The sequence below is a fragment of the Nuphar pumila genome, chromosome 12, assembly GCF_984573655.1.
Source record: "Nuphar pumila chromosome 12, dmNupPumi1.hap1.1, whole genome shotgun sequence".
Taxonomy (NCBI): Eukaryota; Viridiplantae; Streptophyta; class Magnoliopsida; order Nymphaeales; family Nymphaeaceae; genus Nuphar; species Nuphar pumila.
In genome coordinates, this window is record NC_143260.1 from 38,381,613 (window position 1) to 38,403,176 (window position 21,564).

The 21,564-nt window shown below is 37.8% G+C and overlaps 2 protein-coding genes across 2 annotated transcripts; one reads left to right on the forward strand and one right to left on the reverse strand.

Moving 5' to 3' along the window:
* The first annotated feature begins 1,436 nt into the window (after positions 1 to 1,436).
* Positions 1,437 to 2,357, forward strand: LOC149820761 (pollen-specific protein C13-like). The gene has a single exon (XM_089983143.1). The coding sequence runs from the start codon at positions 1,452 to 1,454 to the stop codon at positions 2,007 to 2,009; it is 558 nt and encodes a 185-aa protein (XP_089839269.1). The 5' UTR covers positions 1,437 to 1,451; the 3' UTR covers positions 2,010 to 2,357.
* Positions 2,358 to 14,870: 12,513 nt separating this feature from the next.
* LOC149820762 (UDP-glucuronic acid decarboxylase 4-like) lies at positions 14,871 to 20,932 on the reverse strand. The gene is made up of 7 exons (XM_089982306.1): positions 20,210 to 20,932; positions 19,207 to 19,353; positions 18,897 to 18,976; positions 18,492 to 18,575; positions 18,323 to 18,397; positions 16,742 to 16,834; positions 14,871 to 15,265 (listed from the first exon to the last, which is right to left on the reverse strand). Exons 1-7 carry the CDS (start codon positions 20,853 to 20,855, stop codon positions 15,050 to 15,052), a joined length of 1,341 nt encoding a protein of 446 aa, XP_089838432.1. The 5' UTR covers positions 20,856 to 20,932; the 3' UTR covers positions 14,871 to 15,049.
* Positions 20,933 to 21,564: the final 632 nt, after the last annotated feature.

Genomic DNA, 21,564 nt, shown 5'->3' on the forward strand with positions numbered 1-21,564 from the left:
AACTTTGGTACATTATAGGCCGTTGATTTTTCAACCTCTGCAAAATCTTACATACGTGTAATCCAAACATGTAGATCACGTCTAAAGCTATGTCAGAGAGACTTCACTTCAGGCTCATGTCATGTCCTCTTATATACTACATTCCGTGTCTAGTGTCTCGTGTCTCTTTGATTGTGTCTATGTGACGTTGATCTAAAAGGTAAATGTATCAAAAACATAAAAAAAAGAAATATTACTTTTTTTACTGTAGCTAACTTTGGTGTAACTAATTGAAGTTTTCTTAATAAAATTTGATGACTTAACAATATATATATATATATATATATATATATATATATATATATATATATATATAGAGAGAGAGAGAGAGAGAGAGAGAGAGAGAGAGAGAGGCTCACCGCGTTCTTCTCTTAATCGATTTAGTGAGAGAAAGACCCACGTGTTATTCTCTTACCCGATTTTAGAGAGAGAGAGAGAGAGGCCCACCGTGTTCTTACCCGATTTTAGAGAGAGAGAGAGGCCCATCGCATTCTTCTCTTACCGGATTTTCCCAATAACAACCACTTCAATGACAGCCACACGTGGGGGCCCACCTGCAGCCTATAAGGCCCACCCCTGCCCTCCCACCGGATCCATTCCTCCTTGGGGCTTGTGAAGAAACCGGACCTCTACTACACCCAACCGATCCAACCCGTTACAGCTACCATGGCCGGAGCCAAGCCCTTCTTCATGCTGGCCGCCCTTTGCTTCTTCTCTGTCCTGGCGGTCACCCACTGCATGGAGCACTTTGTAGTCACCGGCCGGGTCTACTGCGATACCTGCCGCTTCGGCTTTGAGACCAATGTCACCACTTACGTCTCAGGTTCCCGACCAGTTTGGATCTTATACCTCCTTAGTTTTACTTCAGCTGTGATGTGACAAATATCATGATATTTTCAAAATATTACAAAAAAACATCATATTTTGACGTGTTATATATATATATATATATATATAATCGATAATTCAAGAGGTAAAACTAGGGGTGTCAATGGGTCTGGTTTACCAAACCCTATAGAGTCCGAGTATGGCGATAAATAATAAGACCCGGGTTTGGACTCAAAGGTCTGATTAATAAATGGATTCTCGTATAGTTTGTGAAATTTTATACTATACTCGGGCTTGACTTGAGTTCTGATTAAGACTCCTAATTTTTCAGTGTAAAAATTAAAAAAAATATTATCCGGATCTGGTTCATGTAGTTATTATCTGGTTTGAGTGTGGTTTCTCTTCTAGTAGACCCTATTAAACTCGGGTTCAGACCCAATACAATACTCGAAAATCGGTCCCAAGTATGGTTCTAACTGAGTCCGAACCAAACCCAACCCGTTGACACCCCTAGGTAAGACTCTTGGTGAAGTCCATCTTATCCACCGGGGAGTATCCTATCATGGCTTTGTTCCCGTGCTACCATGATCACCCTATTGGGTTCAGGTGCAATCACATTGCACAAATGCATTGTGCCTCTGCACCTGGATCACCCCATCTGGTGTTGGCCCCATGATGACACAGGTTGCACTACAGAAGATGAAGGTGATCAGTTTAAGCGGCACATTGCATTTGTGCAATGTGATTGTACCTGTTTCCGTGCTACCACGATCATCAAGTTTTTGTGTCCACCAACTGTTTGTGATGTGGTTGCAGGTGCAAAGGTGAGGATCGAGTGCAAGGACAGGGCGACGGGGCAGATGACTTACAGCATCGAAGGAGTGACGGACGAGACGGGAACGTACAATATCCCCGTTGAGGAGGACCGCCCCGACGAGATCTGCGAGGCCATCCTGGTAAGCAGCCCCCTGAGCGACTGCAAGGAGCTCGAGAAGGGCCGCGAGCGCGCCCGCATCCTCTTGACCGGCCACAATGGCATCACCAACAACGTTCGCTTCGCCAACGCGCTGGGCTTCATCAAGGACACCCCTCTTCCCGTGTGCTCCCAGCTGCTCAAGCACTTTGAACTTGAGAGTTATTAAGAAAGGAAGAACCAGAGAGGAAATGAGAGAAGAGGTTGTTTGTGGGCCACCAATTTCATTCTTTCTTTTTTTCTCTTCCCATTTCTATCCATCAATAAAATAACAAAAAAAGAAAATGTTTTGATGCCATTCATCATTTATCAAATATGACCCGGTTTTAATCATGTTCAGTCTAATATGAACATGGTGTGATTGATCTTTGATGGGTCTAACAGTAAGGATGGCAGCAGCAGCATGTGCAATAATCACTTCTGTTCTATGTTAAGTTCTTGTTGAGTCTATTTGGCCAAATCAAGGGATTTGCCACATCAAGGTTTCCTCTATGCAATCCTTAATATTTGATTGTTATTAATGTTGTGATTTGTTACTGACGATGTCACATGGATGCGGGCTGCATGTCTATGTGAATGCAATTTTGTTAGTATCCTATCAGAACTTCAAAGTTAAGCCTGCTTTTGGCGAGAATAGTGCTGGAGCCAGTGAATACAATTTTAGCAGTATTGATCAACTAGAGCTTCGACTCACTGTTTTCATATGCCTCATCATATTCATATAAGAGCAGAAGCAAGGCATGCCCATGACAAGCAATTGCTAACTTTATAGAAATTTTCAAAATTACAGGACATTTAAATAAACATTTGTAAGAAATTTAGAATTTGATTTCTCCTTATCGTCATACAGCCACATAGAAAAACAGAAGGGCAATTGTCACAAGAATGTTTTAGTATCTCTTTTAAAATGACATAAGATCCCAAATAATATTCAAGACATTTCAAATTACATTTGGCTTGTCTAGTTTCTAGTGTTTTATGAAAATGGTCTCACCCCCTAAAAGTTGGGTACCTTATTAACCTCTCTTCTTCTTGAGAAAGGGCATGCCATCTTTCAATTCAACCTTTTCAAAAACTCTAAAAAGTTAAAAATGTCCAAATAATACATTATTCAGATAGGCATTCATATCCTAATTATCACATCCAGGACTGTGATTTTCCAAGGTTTCAGATCTCTTGTTAGCCTCAGTTTGGGAGATGGTAATTGAGCAAATTTGACAAAAATGTGTAGCAGAGAAATGGATTTGGAAAGAATATGAGGAATCCATCTTATTTGGCAGCACCTGCAATTCTTTCAAGGAATAAGGCTACCCAATTTTTTTTATTCTCTAAGCTTGATTGGGCACAACTTTTTATTCATATAGAGTTGATCATGTAATCAATAACCTCTGTTGGCAAGTGGAGAACATATAAACATGATCCAGGGCTGGCTTAAGTGCCTGCCTATGTGACACAGGCCAATAACATGGCAGCATTCTATGGGCCCCACTTAGGATGCTGTCATGTGATTGGCTTGTGTCACATAGGCAGACACCTAAGCAATCCTTGTATCCCTGCTGGAGAACATACATGTCCATTCATTGCATGAATATGGATTACATTATCTATGCATAGGACTAGAGTGGCAATGATTGGATCTAGACTAGAATGTGACTACATATCCAAAGCCCTCTTGGATCATTGTACGAGTCCATATGTTATTACAAGTAAAATAAAATGAGAGAAATAATAAACATACATATATAGCAAGTAAAGTAGGACGAGAGTATGTAAATATCAAGATTTACAAATTCTTATTTATTGGCAGGAAGTTTTTCATTTCAACCAAGAATAATCCAATGGGAAAACAAATTTGGTAAGTACATCACTACTCTGTGTGATCGAAACTAAGAGAGGAGAAATCTCTTCTTTAAATCCTCTCAAACAGGATCACAAAAAGTTAGAAAAATCAAAAGAGAATTCACAAAAAAAGAGAAAAATTGATTGTAGGGCATTGAGACCCTCTTTGTTTTTATTAATTTTCAAAACTCTCGCTATGTTTACTTTATTACATAGATTCGCTATTTATACTAGTTGGGTTAGTGGGTGTCAATGGTCGGGTTTGGTTAGGATCCAGTGAAACCAGACTTGGATCCAATTTTCGGGTATGGTATTGGGTTCAGACTTGGGTCTAATCAGGTCCACTATAAGAAAAAACATACCTGGACCTGATAAGAACTACATGAACTAAACCCGGACCATACCCGGTAAAACCATCTTTTTTTTTATCTTTTTTACATTGAAAAATTGCTGGTCTTAATTAGAGCTCGGGTTGGGTCCGGGTCTGCTATAAAATTTCACAAACTATACTCTGGTCCATGTATTAATCGGACTTTCAGGTCCAGACCCGGGTATTAATCGGGTCTTCTTATTTATCACCATACCCGGACCCTATAGGGTTTGGTTCAGGTCAGGTCTGGGTAAACCAGATCCGTTGACACCCCTAGGTACCACGTTTTGCGATTTGGTTAGCTTCTTTTTTTCAATGCCTAGGTACATGACCAAAACAAACTTGCGCTGAGCATCCAGCGGCACTGTTTTCGCAAAAAAAGACTTTTAGCAGCGACTTTTGTCCCCGCTAAAGGTGTTATTTGACACAAACTTGCACTGAGCATCCATCCAACGCGCGATGTTTGAAAATGATCATACACCTACACATTTTCACCTAATTAGGATAGGTCTTGCTACTAATTACAAAAAGAAAATTCTTACCCAATTAAGTTATATATTCAAACTAGAAAGTCCATGTCTGTGTAGAGCTGGTTAACTACATCCACTTTGTTTTTTGAATCATCCTCGATCTCTTCTCTGATCAGGAGATAAGTCCCAGTCAAACTTTATTATTATTATTATTATATATATATATATATAAAAGTTTAACTTGCATGTTTGATCCACAAATGAGCTTGTATGGGCTTGAAAATAGTAGCAAACAATCTTTGATAGATAGCCAATTGTATCCCACTAAATAAGCTTTTCAACAGCTCAAGAATCGTCCAATTCCACCTGGATCATTGTCATCATAAAAAAGGTATCACTTAAGGAAGCCAAATTGGAGAAAAATAAGGAAATAGGAAATGTGGACTACCTTTCCATTCTGATGAATCCATCACTTATTTCTTCTCAAGTTAGCCATGTCTCCCAGTTGGTATTAGGGGTGTCAACGGGTCAGGTTTACCCGGACCCAACCCAACCCAAACCCTATAGGATGCAGATATGGCGTCAAATAATAAGACCCGATTTGGAAAATCCATATTTTGTTTTAACATGAAAAAATAGCCCACAAGGACGTCGCTCATTGAGAATGCTCTGACAAACCAATCTAGTATTCCCTTTGCTATGAAATACTTTCGTCTCTTCTTTAAGAGCTCTAGGCTACAACATTTGAGCTCTGACAAACCAATCATTATCTTTCAGATTATTTTTCATATTTGTTGTAAATAAATTTTCTTTATCTGGATCGTACACCTGTATAAATATGGAGTTAAGAGATTGAATAAAATGAAAATGAAAATGAAATAGACATTTCTCGTGGATGTAAGCCTTTGGCCCAACAAGTATGATGTGTTTTTCTCCTTCCTAATTTTTTTCTCCTTGTTATTTTATTCAATAATTTCTCTATTTTTTCATAATTAAGGTTTTGAGTGCAAATACAAAGTAAGATTATTCTCACCTACCTTCTTAGTTATGCAAAATACATCCTCAATGCCCTTCTCTCAAACAACCACCACCAATGTAATTTGACCAAGCACCAACCCAAATCTTGGATTTCTGTCCTAACTACTAGCTGCCAAACTAGGCCTAATTTGCATGAATGAGAGAAACAGTACCCATGAATATCTGCTGATTTATTATCTTGATGCTCTTGATTTGGATACTTCATGCTTTCAAATGGAGGCAAATGGATATATTTTTTTGGAACTCCATGTCAGAGAAATTGGTAGGCATGCTTCAATGTCACCTGTATGCACAAACAGTTAACTGTCCCATTAAATGATCGAATAATTAAGAAAATCCTACTAAACATTAGGGATGGTAAACAAGTCAAAAAAGCCTAGCTTGAATTGTTTTATAGACACCCCAATTTTGACCAAAGTCATTTCATGCTAGGAGTTGTATCCCAAAATCTAATATTTTTGACTTATTTTAGAAGTATTATAACTTCAACTTTATTTTTTGGCCTTCAAAATTTCATCTTCATATTATTTTTTCTAAAATACTAATTAAACTAGAGGATTTCAACTTTCAAACAAAACAAAAATCAGTTCAATACGATATTGGAATAGAAAGTTATGACCAAAATAATGTGACTTGTTTAGTAAAAATTCTACAATTTTCAAGTCAAACTCATTTTTAGTGATTTTTTTACCATTAAACATATCAAATTGTTTTTAATAGAGAAAGCTGGGGTTATGCAAACCCAAACAAATTTATTGAAGAGAAACTATAAATACATAATTACAACACCCAATTCGAGTGCAAATCAGTCCAGTGGACATCAATAGCATTAGTAGCCATGGTAGCTAGTAGGGGTGTCAAAGGGTTGGGTTTGGTTTGGACCGAGGTGGAAGTAGACTTGGACCATATTTTCAGGTATAGTATCGAGTCCGGACCGGGGTCTTATCAGGTCTATTATAAGATAAACTATACTCGGACCCGATAAGAACTACATGAACTAGACCCTGACCATACCCGGTAAAATAATATTTTTATTATTTTTATATTGAAAAATTGCAGGTCTTAATCGGAACTCAGGTCAGGCCTGAGTCTGGTATAAAATTTCACAAACCATACTCAGGTCCATGTATTAATTAGACTTTCAGGTCTGGACTACCCAGACCCTATAGGATTTGGTCCGGGTAAACCCAACCCGTTGACAACCCTAGTAACTGGACTTCTCTCTAGCATAATTTTTTTTTCACTTAAAACCTTCAACCAATAAGAATCCAAATCAGTTTTTTTAAATATGGGATTCATGAAACTTGGATTCAAACCCATCTGAAAAACTATCAATAGAAGCCTAAGCTCCTAGTTCAACATCTAGAACCAGAGTAAAGAGACCCTATTGCATTGAGAGTCCATCCTAGCCTAGGTCAACCCTACTCTGTTGAGCCCATTACTTAACTATCCTACCTCTAGGTCCAGTTTTAGGGTCCACCCTATTGGACTCAAACCTCCCTAAGCTCAAGCCTTGCAGAGGTGTTGTTAGATTCTTGTCGCACTCATTTACATAATAGGAAAAGGCTACCAAGCACAAGGTGATATTCAATTCTTTTTTGTATTTTTTTCTTAAATTTTATCATTATAGGCGTGGATGTTCAACATTAGCATATTTGTTGGGTTTTCATGCTTTTTTGAGTCTTGATGGAGGATTACATCATTGAGCTCACTTTCTTTTAGGACCTATACTTGAGGTAAGTCTCTTGCAAAGTAAAACATGAAAATTAAAGATTTTAAAGTTCCTAGTGCAGTTAATCCCTACTCAATGGAAGAGAAAAGACATGCAACTTGAAGAGTGAACCCCATATCTCTTGTGTCATGTTTGAATCTAGTTTTCAAATCTAAAATCATTTTCGAAATACCCTCCTTTTAGTTTTCAAAATTTAGGGACCCACATGGTCAGGCTTGGCTCATTCTTGTGGTGAGCCAAGCTCATAATGAGTTTGAATTAAACGGGTTGAGTTTAAGCAGGCTTGTTTACATAAAAAAATACATTGTTTTAGAGATAGGAGAAGTTGCATTATAGTAAGATGCATTGTTTTTGAGCTAGAAGTAATAAAATTGTAGACTAAACCTATTTTTTGCAAACCAAATAGTTGAATCTTATGTTATGCACATATATATGATGTAAAATATATTTACTATGAATTAATGAGCCTACACAAGTTGAACTGAGCTAAAGACCTATTATTCATATTCAACTTGTCGACTTTATTTTATGAATTTGAACTGGCACCTTACCCGCCAAACATGAGCTGAGCCATGAGCAACTGCTTATTTCTCAGCCCTACTAACCACTTATCCAAGATATGATCCTTAGGTCTTGTTTAATGGCTCATCCAAGATTGGACAAAATGAACAAATATAACAGGTAGAACTTAGTTCTGTCTTTTCTGTAACAACTATACTAAAGCCAATGTTTGTTTAAACTGTACAAGAAGTGTTCCTTGTGTACAAAGTTTGTTTTATGTTGTGTGAACAAAATGAACACACATGTACAATGGGTTATATGACTTTGCTTTGGATCGTACGACTCGATCCGCCCAACCATATGAGTGTTTTAACAAACACATTATGGATTTTAGCATTGGATATGGATCTTAGATTAGATTTAAAAACAAAAAAATGTTTAAAATTTTAAGAAAACATAAGAATTGATATTTTTTATATATAAATGATTTAATCAATATCATATTACATCTAATTAAGAAAGTTTATGATAAAAATATCAAACTCTAAAATCAAATTAACTATAAAAATAAAATTATCAAACCCTAGTAAATCATAAAACCTTAAAATGCAAAAAAAAAAATCATAAATAAACCAAAAAACCCTAAACTATAAGAAAAATAAGTCAAAAAATTAAATAAAATAGCTTTAATTCAAACCCTAATCAAAGAAAATTAAAAAACCCATCCCTAATCAAATACAAAAAAGCCCTAATCAAATTAACTATAAAAAGACTTAATTAAAAAAGTTTGATTCAAAGCTTTAATCATAGAAAATAAAAAAACGCTAATCAAATTAACTAGAAACAACCTAATTTAAAAATTTTGATTCAAAGCCCTAATCAAAGAAAATCAAATAAAAAGACCCCAATCAAATTAACTACGGGAAACCCTAATTTAAAAAATTTGATTCAAATCCCTAGTAAACCTCTAATCAATGAAAATAAAAAAAACTTTAATTAATGAAAAAACTCCTAAAAATGTCCTAAAAAGAAAAAGAAGAAGAACGAAGAACGAAAAAAAGAGGAACGAAGAACTATGAAGAAGGCGAAGAGACTAAGTAGAACGAAGAAGGGAGAGAAAGAGGAACGAAGAGGCCCTCGTCGGTGACCTCCGACCGCCTCACCACCTGGGTGCAAAGAGAGAGGAATGAAATGAAAATGAGAGAGTTCCTTCCCTCCCCCTCCGATTTTGTTTTAAAGGGTCCCCCCATCCCCTTTCTCAACGTAACAGGTAGGGGTTGAACAAAAATTACAGTGAAAAATGTACGTGGCAGACACATTCCTCATGTTCGCCACATCATTTGTTTGATGACAGCGGCGTCCCATGTGATGTGCAAGACACATCATCAAACATGCTCTTACTGAACAATCCATATATATCTATGAGATCAAATTTTGTGTGTGTGTGAGAGAGAGAGAGAGAGGTTGTTGACCTAAGGAGACATTAGGAGAACACTTTAACTGGGGCACACCTACCAATCACACACTGTTTCAACTGCATTAACATTCACCTAAAAGACTGTTGAAAATTCATCTGTATCCAAGCTGGGTCAAGATGATCTTTTTCCATATCTGATAAAGTTTTCTGTTGATAAGGATCTTCAATGATCCTAACGATATTTTTGAGAAGATTGTATTGCCTAACAATCAGGCAATAGATAAGTATCATACCTTTCTTATCTTTTGAGGGAAAATATATAAGGCTAGTGTATGTAAAAAATTAAGAGAGAATATGAATTCAACATTTCCGTGGATGTAGGTCTACATGGGACCGAACCATGTAACTATTGTCTTCATTTTGTGAGTGTTTGTAGTGCGTTTTATTTTTCATCATGGTATCAGAGCTTTAGGTTTGGAGATCTACCTCTGGGAGGGCTCGATCTTTCTAGAGTTGTGGTTTCAATGGCAGACGGATCAGTTTCTCAGTCATCCGGCAATGGTTCTAATAGCACACAAAAAGTGGTGATTCAAGAGCAGGTTAGTCCTAACCTCAAAATCATAAATACTCTCTTGAACAAATTTAATTATTTATCATGGTCCAAGGCCGCTACCTTGTTCTTAAGCGAAAAAATGAAACTAGGCTATGTAAATGGAAGAAAGCCTAAACTAGAATTAAGGGCCCCGACATACGAGGAATGGGAATCCAATAACCATTTCGAAATGTCATGGTTGTTGAATTCTATGGACCCTAAAATTGTTGATGGATTTATTCTTCTTGACTCGACTGAAGAAATTTGGAACACGGCAAGGGCTATGTACGGGGAGCAATATAATATAGCCAGAATGTATCAACTCATAAATGAATTACGTGACAAAAAAAAAATTAACCCCATTCGGTGAGTTTTTCAAAAAAATTAAGAGCATATGGGATGAATTAGATTCATACACCACCAATCTCAATAACCCTCTTGATATACAAAGATTGAAAGAACAAGAGCGAATTTTTCAGTTTTTTGCATGTTTAGGACCCGAATATGAACACTTAAAGAGTCCACTTCTTATGGCTCAAAGCTTGCCTTCTCGTCATTCAGTCTGCTCTCTAATTATGCGTGAAGAGGCTCGCAAACATGTTATGAATCCTGAAACTATTTCTGAAAATACTGACAATGCTGAAAAAAGTGCTTCTATGATCAACATAAATAAGAATGAACAAAGACAGAAAGGATATAACTTCAAAAGATAAGGTCACAATAGATGTGCTAAGTGCTCACATTGTAAGAAGATGGGACATATCCGTGAGAACTGCTGGTTTCTTAATGATAAACCCGGTCATTTAAGAAATAGAAACAGAGAACGTGAGGACAGAGAACGTGAGGCCTACCAGGTATCATCTGAAGCTCAAAAATCAGACAATAGTGATCATTCATCTAAAAATTTCAATAGTAAGACTCCTCTCACTATTGAAAGTCTAGCACAAATTTTGCAAAGCCTTAAAAAACCAACATTGTTGCTGCATCAACCATTCCAGAATCATGCTCTGTCAGCGCTCAGTCTGCTCTCGTAGGTATGGTCTCTAACTCATGTGAATGGATCATTGATTTCAGGGCTTCCAAACACATGACAAACCAAAGTATTTTTCGAAAAGAAAAATTTTCAAAAGAAGGCTCAGTTACGTTAGCTAACAGATCAAAAACTACAATCAACGGTACTGGGAGTGTTAAGTTTTTTTATTCAGCCTCAAGTAAAGTTCTCTATATACTGTCCTTGGCATCGAATCTTATGTCAGTATCACAGATTGCAAAAGATTACAACTTCAATGTTGTTTTTTCTCCCAATGATGTTGTTTTTTAGGATCGCTTGACTAGGAAGATGATTGGTGATGGCTGATGCATTAACGATCTCTATGTGCTCAATACCAACCACGTCACATGTTTGGCTGGACATGAAAATAATGAAGAACTTTTGCATTATAGACTCAGTCATCCTTATGAATGGACCCTGAAGTCTCTCTTTCCAAATGTTGGGTTTGATGTTTTATCCTGTGATGTGTGCCGCTATGCTAAACAAAGCAGGTCTCATTTTCCTTTGAGTAATAGTTTTTCAAATAAACATTTCGATTTGATACATTCTAATGTTTGGAGACCAGCCCCAACGATCTCATATGGTGGTTTTAAGTATTATATAACCTTTGATGATGATTTTTCGAAATGCACTTAGATTTATTTGATGAAATCCAAAGATAAAGTCTTATTTGTTTTCAAAGAATTTTATAAGATGGTGGAAATACAATTTGAATCAAAGGTGAAAGTGTTGCATACTGATAATGGTACAAAATATAAAAATCAAGCCTTTGATAAGTTTGAAAAAGATCATGGGATTGATCATCAAACCACGTGTGTTGAAACTCAAAAAAATGGGGTTGCAGAGAGAAAAAATCGTCACCTTCTTGAGGTCACGCAGGCTCTTATTTTTCAAAATAATGTTCCAAATGAGTTTTGGAATAAAGCTGTTTTGCCTGCGTGTTATCTGATAAATAGATTGTCAAGTCAAAATCTTCAAGGAAGGTCACCTTAAGAAATTTTAAAAGGAAGGAAAATTGAAATGGAACATTTATGTATCTTTGGGTGTGAAGTGTATGTTTGGATATCTCCTAAACACAAAGACAATCTCAACCCTCAGGCAAAAAAATGTGTTTTTGGGTTACTTTTCATCCAAAAAGGGATATAAATGTTTTGATGTTGAAAATCACAAGATGATTATTTCCAAAGATGTGAGATTTAATGAAAAAATCTCTTATTTTAAAAAAAGGTGGGAAAACAAAAGGGAAAGTTCTCAAAAAGTTTTCGTTAAGCCTAATCTAGGAGATGTGGATGATTTCACTTCCTTCACTATGCCATCTCAAAACTCCAATGAAAATATTTCATCTCAAGATCTTAATGGAAGGTCTGAATATGATGAGATTGTTACTCAAAACGTTGAGCAGGATGTCATTCAAAATGTTGAGCCGTATCTTAGAAGGTCGGATCAGATCTCGAGACCCTCCACACGATTGAAGAATTTTGTTACCTATTCAGTCAAATATCTTATAGAGAAAAAATTGTCCTACACTCGGCTCCTGGCAAAATATGTTGCCTATCTTAGTAAAATTTCCTCTGGTCATGAACCTACCTCCTTTCAAGAAGCTAAAACTCTAGAGGTCTGGGTGAAGGCAATGGATGAAGAACTCAATGCTCTTTACAAAAACCAAACTTGGAAAATTACTTCACCCCCTCATGATAAAAAAAATCGTAGGTCTACAAAATCAAATACAAAAGCAATGGGACGATCGAGAGACACAAGGCACGTCTGGTGGCCAAGGGTTATACCCAAACCCAAGGCATAAATTATACTAAGACATTTGCTCTTGTAACAAATATGAATACTCTAAGAATTCTTATTTATGTTGCATGTAACATGGGATGGAACATGTATCAACTTGACGTGAAGAATGCCTTTCTTCAAGGAGAACTTGAAGAAGAAGTCTACATGCAACTTCCTCTAGGACACCAGATGAACAAAAAAGTGACAAAGTATGCAAGTTAAAAAAGGCTATTTATAGTCTTAAACAATCACCAAGAGCATGGTACTCAAAGCTTAGTAGTGCCCTTGAATGTAGAGAATTTTCTAGAAGTGTTAATGATAATACATTGTTTATAAAAAAAGAAAATTCTAACATTACTGTAGTGTTAGTGTATGTTGATGATATTATCGTTACAGGAGATCATCAGGAGGAGATAAACAAAACCAAAGAATACCTTCACAAGGTCTTTGATATCAAAGACTTAGGGATAATGAAGTACTTCCTTGGAATCAAATGTGCATACTCAAAGAAAGGTTTCTTTTTATCTCAAAGAAAGTACACTCTTGATATTTTAAAAGAAACAGGTAAACTTGGAGCTAAAGCTATCGAGACTCCTTGTGAAATCAAAAGGAAAGATAAGCTCAAGGGGGAGTCTATCGAAGACATCAACATGTATCAACGTCTAGTTGGGAGACTTATATATCTCACTGTTACTCGGCATGACATAGCATATGACGTCAATCTAGCCAGTCAGGCCATGCATGCTCCTACTAACAAAGATATGAAAGTCGTTGAAAGAATTTTGAAATATCTTAAAAGTTCTCTTGGTTAGGGACTATGGATGAAAAACAATGAGCATTATAATATAGTGGGGTATTCTGACGCAGATTGGGCAGGCAATTTTAATGATAAAAAATCTACTACTAGTTTTTGCGTGTTCGTTGGAGAAAATATGGTTTCATGGGGAAGTAAAAAACAGAATGTGGTCTCCAGGCCTAGTGCTGAAGCAGAATACAGAGCCATGGCTTCAACAACTAGTGAAATTTCCTGTACCAGAATGATATTGACAGATTTGAGTTTTTTAGTACAACTTTCAGTTCCTATGTATTATGATAATCAAACAGCTATTCATATAGTTGCAAACCCAATCTTTCATGAAAGAATAAAACATATCGAAATTGACTGTCATTATGTTCGTGAAAAGGTTCAAAGAAAGGAAATAGAGACCCCATTCTTTGAAAGCTCAAATCAGCTGGCCGATGCATTAACCAAAAGCTTGCCGAGAAATCAATTCTTGGATATTATTCCCAAGTGGGGCTGCCATAACATCTTCGCCCCTCTTGAGGGGGAGTGTTGAGAAATCGTCTCTATCCAAGCTGGGTCAAGATGATCTCCTTCCATATCCGATAAAGATTTCTGTTGATAAGGATTTTCAATGATCCTAACGATATTTTTGAGAAGATTGTATGGACTAACAATGCAATAGATGATTATCATACATTTTTTATCTTCTGAGGAAAAATCTATATAAGGCTATATACAGTGTATGTAAAAAATTAAGAGAGAATATGGATTCAGCCTTTCCGTGGATGTAGGTCAACATGGGACCGAACCACGTAACCATTGTCTTTAGTTTTGTGAGTGTTTGCCATGTGTTTTTATTTCTCATCAAAGACTACCTCACATATGTCGTTGTGCTTTAACTGTGCTTAACCATGAAGAGAACAAACTGCTACCAGGCACAGCCATTCAATGTCACTTTCATTCAACATGTTGAATCAGGGAAATGTCCTACGTCGCCACAAACAAGGAACAAAGGCTGTCCAGCAGAGTAGGCAGAGCTCACTGCTGCATAAAAAAAGCCACAGATTGGAATAGGACATGGATCTAAATCCTACTGATTTCAACTATGATACCCCACAATCTGGCAAGCCTTTAATCTTCACAATTGTGAGGCTAACGATTGCTCAACCGCACATGCAATGCAAAACTCTCTTCAGAAGGCTGCCCACCAATTTTTAGCTTTATTGGGACAAGTGTGGACCATCCTTCACCCGCAAACCACGAAAAGAACATGCATCCTACTTCCATAAGAGAGGGCAGAGCTAACAACCTCTCACCAAAACTCGCAGCAGTTGCCTGCAAGTGTGCCAACATTAGTCCCCACCAAACATATCCCTGTAACAAGCATCACATATTCATCTCTCTCTCTCTCTCGCTCGTAGTAGTAGTAGTAGTAGTAGTAGTAGACAGCAACTCGGTCATGGTAAGAAGAAATGCATTGATATATAGAAGGTGAAGGGGAAAAACACGATAAAAAAAATGTGAAACAAAAAAGAAAAACATAAACATGAATGAATCAGGACTTCTCCATGGTTCCTTTCAAAACCTAGTTTGCCGTCTACTGGGAATCAAAAAGGAAGAAGAGCTTGGTGTGCATTCATGCTGAAGTAGCTTTCTCTTGAGAATGATCGTCGAAGATGCGCTTTCTGAAATCAGAAACCATGTGGGGCAGACCCTCCCTGAGTGAAACTTTAGGTTCCCAACCAAGAAGCTCTTTGGCCTTTGATATGTCTGGCTTCCTCTTGTGGGGATCATCTGCTGTGTTGGGCCTGAACGCAATCTTAGCATTGGGATCTATGGTATCTTGAACAACCTAAAACCAATCCCAAATTTACACAGGATCAACAAATGGCAATATAATCATCTGTAAAATTCATCACTGCGATGGAAATAGGAACCAAAGATTTAGGTAACAAAACGATGAAGCGAATGCTGAATGCTGCAAAAATCTGGTTATGAGACGACATCCTACCATGCTTATATTTTATGTCAAATGGGACCAATGGAAACAGATCATACCAACTTGCATTGACAGGATAGGAGAACCACCGGGTAATAAGGTCAAGTTGGGCACCATGAATAACTGATATCCTCCGATTATGAATTCTTACAACACAATCCACTCCAAATCATATGGGGAATAATTAAAAGGCCTCATCACAAAATTGTGATCAAATTTTGTCATATATAAACTTAAAGCTAAATATGATTTGTGTGTGTGTGTGACCCTTTGGCATTGTCTGTTTACTGTTCTGTAGAGACTTGAATATAGCCTAGAAGTTTTAAAATTCACTTTGAGAAGAACTAAGGATCCAAATTGCACCACCGGGGGGCACAACTGAAACGTGGTAACCTCAAGTTTGCAGAAATTGGATAGACTCCACATAAAGACTAACATCATGATGGTTAACATGGTACGGTACCATGCGTTTGTGTTTGTGATGCATGATGTCTTGCATGTGCATTGCTCTGATTTGGATATGTCAAATATGATGATAAATAAAAAAAAGTTTTGTTTTTTTAAAGAAAATCTTGGAAAATATTGGCATATAAAAATTAGGACAGAAAATATAGATATAAACAAAAAAATCTAAAATTTAAGAATATCTTAAAAGTGTTCTTTGCTGCATATCATGATAAAATCCAAAATAGGTGATATATTCAAAATGTCACAACTCTTCCATGAAATGGATATATTGGTTATATCCATAGTCACTTGTATGGTTCACGGTAATTTCTCAGAGAAATTTTCAATAAGCGATTTTTCCCAAAAAAAAAATTGAAAAAATCTCAAAAGCTATGAATAATAAAAAAGATAAGAAATAATAGGTTTTATATTATTTTCTTGCAAAAATATAAAGAAACAATTAGAAAAGGTTTTAAAACATAAATGATAAACTATATAAAAAAGCTTTTTTTAAATCTCAAGAAAATTGAGAAAATAATGTGATGATATCGTGATATTTTAGGTTCTGCCGATATTTTGAAAATCTCGGCAAAATATCAGATGACCTTGAAAACCCAATAATATTACAATATTTTCAAAATATTGACGATATGGGTGACTATGGTTACCACAATGGGGAACTAGACAACCGCAAGGGAAGCCATCAATCATGCAACAGGTGCAAAATGGCCTCCCTTCCAACACACCCATAATTTTTTCCCATACTCTGCCAAGGGAATACGATCACCAAACCAGCATACATGGGTTGCTACTTGCTACCAACAAACCCAATGACCCTGCAGGAAAAAGATAAGACGACGACTAAATAGTTAAGCTTCATACCTTTGCAAGTTCCAGCATGGTGAATTCTCCAGGGTTCCCAAGATTGAAAGGACCCACATGCTCACCTTCCATCAACCTCATAAGACCCTCCACCTACACCAAATTCACACATAACAAACCAACCTCAACATCCTCTCATGCCTACACGTTTGTCTTCCACTCATAGTGACAAATATCGCGAGATTTATGAAAATCTCATGATAATATCGCAAGAAATTGCCTTAAAGTTTAAAACGGCAATTTCTTGCGAGATTTTCAAAATATCGCGAGATTTATGAAAAAACATAAATATCGTGATTTAAAGGTGATATTTATGTTTTAAACGACTATTTATCATGAAAAAATGTGTACTTTTATTTTTAAATATTTTTTATTAATATTTTCTTATAAAAATTAAATTTTATATTTTTTTATTTAAATTTTTTTATTGCCGAGATTTTGCCAAAAAAAACTTGAGATTTATGAAAAAATTTCAATTTCTCACGAGTTTTTGAAAAAAGAGAAATTGCCGTTTAAAACGTTTGTCACTATGCTTCCACTTAACCAATAACAAAACAATAATTTACAACTACCTAAACAGGTATAAACATCACCAATCTCTTTTCTTCTTTATATAATCATATTAACTTGAATATATAGAGTAATGGGTAGGTGTGAAATGATGGGTGCTAAATGATACGTGTTAAATGAGTTTACAGGGTTTTTTTGTTTTATTTTTAAATTCTGACCATGCAGATGTGATCTATGTACTTGATTTTATAAGGATCAGCTCTTATAGAAGTGCTCCATTCCGACACATGGGTAGGTTTTTATAAGGTTCAAAAATTCAATGATCCAAAATCTTTGTAAAATTTTTAGGCTCCAAATATCATTTTTTTCTTTGAAAACACATGATCCAGGTGTGGATTCCTCCTAAATGGACCATGCCCAACATATTTATATGGTCAGGTGAAAAAAACATTGGAAGGGCAGAAAAACCCATTTAACATGTATCATTTAGCACTTATCAATTTCCCACCTACCCATCTCTCTCTCTCTCTCTCTCTCTCTCTCTCTCTCTCTATATATATATATATATATATATATATATATATATATATATATATACCACTTTTCTGGCCTACAGACAGACAGCCTACTGGGCTTTCAAAAGTTTTTTTTCACATTTTCATTAAATATGATGCTTCAATTAACATCAATCGACTCTTGGACATCTGATTCAGCCACGCAAGTACATTAGGTTTAAAAATCAATGGTTTAAGATTTACCAAAATATTAAGGCTAAAAAATCATAATTTTCATAGAAAAAACATTATCCAAGCGTCATTTCTTAGCAAATTGACCATGCCGAACACATCTGCAGGATCAGATTAACAACTTAAAATCAAGCGTTTGCTGGTGGTAGGCCGGAAGCAGCTACCACTTCTCATTAAAACTAAATATAACACGAATAATAACAATACACAAAGTCGTCACTAGAACAACCAACACTAAATCAACGGCTCAATTATTTTTTTTTATTAAAAAAGAAAAAGGAAAGAGAGCCAAAGGTGGGGTCCACAGGGTTTTTCGAGCTGTTACCAGATCGGAGACGTACTGGAAGCTCCTCGTCTGCTTGCCGTCCCCGTAAACGGTCAACGGTTCCTTCCTGAGTGCCTGCCAAAAGGAGAGAGAGAGAGAGAGGGTTCATATGTTAATGACCAAAACGCCCTTCACAATAGTCCGAATGACACACCAGATCTCAACCAACCTGAGCGACGAAGTTGCTGACGACCCGCCCGTCGTCGATGCACATCCGGGGGCCATACGTGTTGAAGATCCGAGCAATTCTCACCTGCACAAGTTTTTTTTTTTTACCCCCACAAAAATGAATTTACCACTACATCCTCTTTCCTAAACTCAGATCGATCAATACAAAAAAGTAAAAAAAAAGAGAAAGTTCTAAACCTCGCGGGTAGTTTCGTCCAAGAATAAAAAAAAAAAGTTAAGACGTTTCAAGCACAGATCCGTTTTCTCCGGGTTGAAAAATTAACGAGCATGTCCATAGCTCCCGAGTCATAAGGTCAGGGACGTTTTTGTCATTTTTCAAATCTTAATGCCCAAAAAAAGTAGAGAGAGAAAAGTCAAAAGTCAAAAAATCTAAGAGGGAACGGACCTCCACACCGGCGCCTCTGTGGTAGTCCATGGTCAACGTCTCAGCCGTACGCTTCCCCTCATCGTAGCAACTCCGGACGCCTGAAACAGGGGAGGGCCAGGGCTCAGCGGAACACTTCTAAAAGCAAGGACCAAGGACCATAGATAAGACTACTTTGTCTTGGCTGGGCCAAGGAAAAAAACCCGGCCGGAGGCGGCCGCGACCGGGATGGGAGCAAACCCGGTCCAACCTAATGCAGGCCTTCGCCGATCAAACCTCTGAGGTCCGCCGCGCTCGCGGCTACGGAACAGGAAACAGTAGTACTACACACCGATGGGGTTGACGTTGCCCCAGTAGGACTCCTGCTGGGGGTGCTGGAGGGGATCCCCATAGACCTCGCTGGTGCTGGTTAGCAGGAACTTCGCGCCGACCCTCTTGGCCAGGCCCAGCATGTTGAGCGTGCCCACCACGTTCGTCTTGTGCCCACGCCATCAGGTCAAGGAAACTGCCATTTTCCCACTTTTTTAGAGAGAGAGGTGGTGAAAGGAAGACAAAAACATCCTAAAGTCACGCCGAAGATGGAGAAGAGTTGGAAAATTTCAAACAAAGGAATAAAGTTTCCAAAGTTTGTGAAGAAAATGTACAGAAGAAAACCCCAAACTCTGGGCAGAGATGGAGGAAAAAGATTGACAGGAGAAAAAGAGTTTGAAAGAATGGCAAACTCAGATCAGAGATCTGGGTATCTAATGAAATGCCACCAAAGGCAAGGCCGTTCTACCTATTCGCATTCACACCATCAGAAAAGAAGAACAAACGGTTACCAACTTGGTTTTCAAAAGAGGAACATTTTAGAGATCAACAGACATTATCATTGATCACAAAATAGTCATGACTATTCCAAACAGAGCACAACAGTCATAAATCTTAATAATGTTAAAGAAAGAAACAACACACACACAAAAAACAGAAACAGGTAAAAGAAAACCAATCAAACAAAACATAATAAACCCAGAACCCAAATAAGCTAGAGAGAGAGAGAGCATTAATCCATGAAAAATGGGATAGTCGAAAACCACCAAAAACCCAACTTGTGAACGAAATCAGCTGAAAAACGAAGGAACAAACTAGAAAAACACAAAATCCAGGAATCATCGATGAACAAACAAAACAGATACAGACACAGACCCAGAGAAAACAGCAGCAAAAAGAAGAAGAGATCCATCAAACCATGGAAACCCACCAACATGCAGAAGCAAAAACCAAACCCATCTTCAACCAAAACACCCAAAAAAGAATGAAAAGAAAAGGGGGAAAGAGATCCAGAAAAAAGGATATGATGGTCTTGACGGGGTTGAATTTGTAGTGGACAGGGGAGGCGGGGCAAGCGAGGTGGTAGATCTGGTCGACCTCCAGCAGGATCGGCTCGACGACGTCATGGCGGATGAGCTCGAACCGGGGGTTCCCCATGTGGTGCATGACGTTCTCCTTCCTCCCCGTGAAGAAATTGTCGACGACGATGACGCTGTCCCCTCTCTCCATCAACCTGTCCACCAGATGGCTCCCCACGAAGCCCGCCCCTCCCGTCACCACGATCCTCTTCCCCTTCGTCTTCAACCCCAACGGGATCTTCCCCCCGATCGACGCCACCCTCGCGAGATCTCGCCCAACCACCCCCGTCTCGTAGGCCACCCGGTGGTGATCCCCCATCGCCATCGTCGGAACGGCACGGTGGTATTGTTGTTGTTGATGTTGGTGGTGGTGGTAGGGGTGGTTTCCGGCCACCTGGGTCTTGCCGGCGAGGAGGAAGAAGACAGAGGCGAGGGATATGCCGATGAGGACGAAAAGGGGGCGCTGCTCGCGGAGGAAGTAGCGGACCGGCCGCAGCAGGATCGGTGACCACCGCTTCTCCGGCTTGGGGGAGTAGACGTCCTTCGTCGGGGAGGACCCGTCGTGGCCCCGGAAGATCAACTCCGACGCCATTGGGAATTGGAAATTCTGTCTCTCTTTCAGGGAAAAAACTGAATTCCCTCTCTTTCTCTCTCTCTCGTGTTGTGAGAGGGTCACGTTTTTTCTGCCTTTTGTTTCCTGCTCCCTCGCTTGCTCTGCTTATTATACAAATTTTGGGCGTTCGGTACTCTCTCTCTCTCTCTCTCTCTCTCTCTCTCTCTCTCTATATATATATATATATATATATATATATATATATATATATATATATATATATATATATAGGGTTGAAAAGATTATTTTTTTATGGAGATTTGATTAAAAATTAATGGGTGCTTTAAATCAGGAGTAAAGCCATATAATTTTAGTGAAGTTTAGGGCTTAACTGGAGTTATGGAAGACCTGGTTTGGGGTCAGTCTATACTTTAATGATGGGTTATAAGACTGTATTGTCCTTTAAGTATTGAAGTATTGACATGAACAAAAGAACTTCACTTAGCTAGCTAAAGCCTAGAGAGATTTGGGAGTAATTTGTCAAATACCCTACAAACTTCTCTTCCTGATTAAGGTCCTGTTTGGAATCTTCCAGTCGGTGGTAGCTAGATGCAGTTAAGAAATCCCCAAAATTTATGGTTTTAGCAAATTCACATGGTTGTTTGGGTAAGTGAAACTGTTTAGCTGGAGATTTACCACTTTCACTTGTTCCATTGTTTAGAATGCAGTTGAAAAGCTGAAATTAATA

Coding starts and splice junctions, on each gene's coding strand:
- LOC149820762 (XM_089982306.1), bottom strand. CDS start 20,855: ATGGCGTCGGAGTTGATCTTCCGGGGCCACGACGGGTCCTCCCCGACG. Junction 19,354..20,209: donor CAACCCCGTCAAGACCATCA/TATCCTTTTTTC, acceptor GGCGTGGGCACA/AGACGAACGTGGTGGGCACG. Junction 18,977..19,206: donor GGGCAACGTCAACCCCATCG/GTGTGTAGTACT, acceptor CCCCTGTTTCAG/GCGTCCGGAGTTGCTACGAT.
- LOC149820761 (XM_089983143.1), top strand. CDS start 1,452: ATGATCACCCTATTGGGTTCAGGTGCAATCACATTGCACAAATGCATT.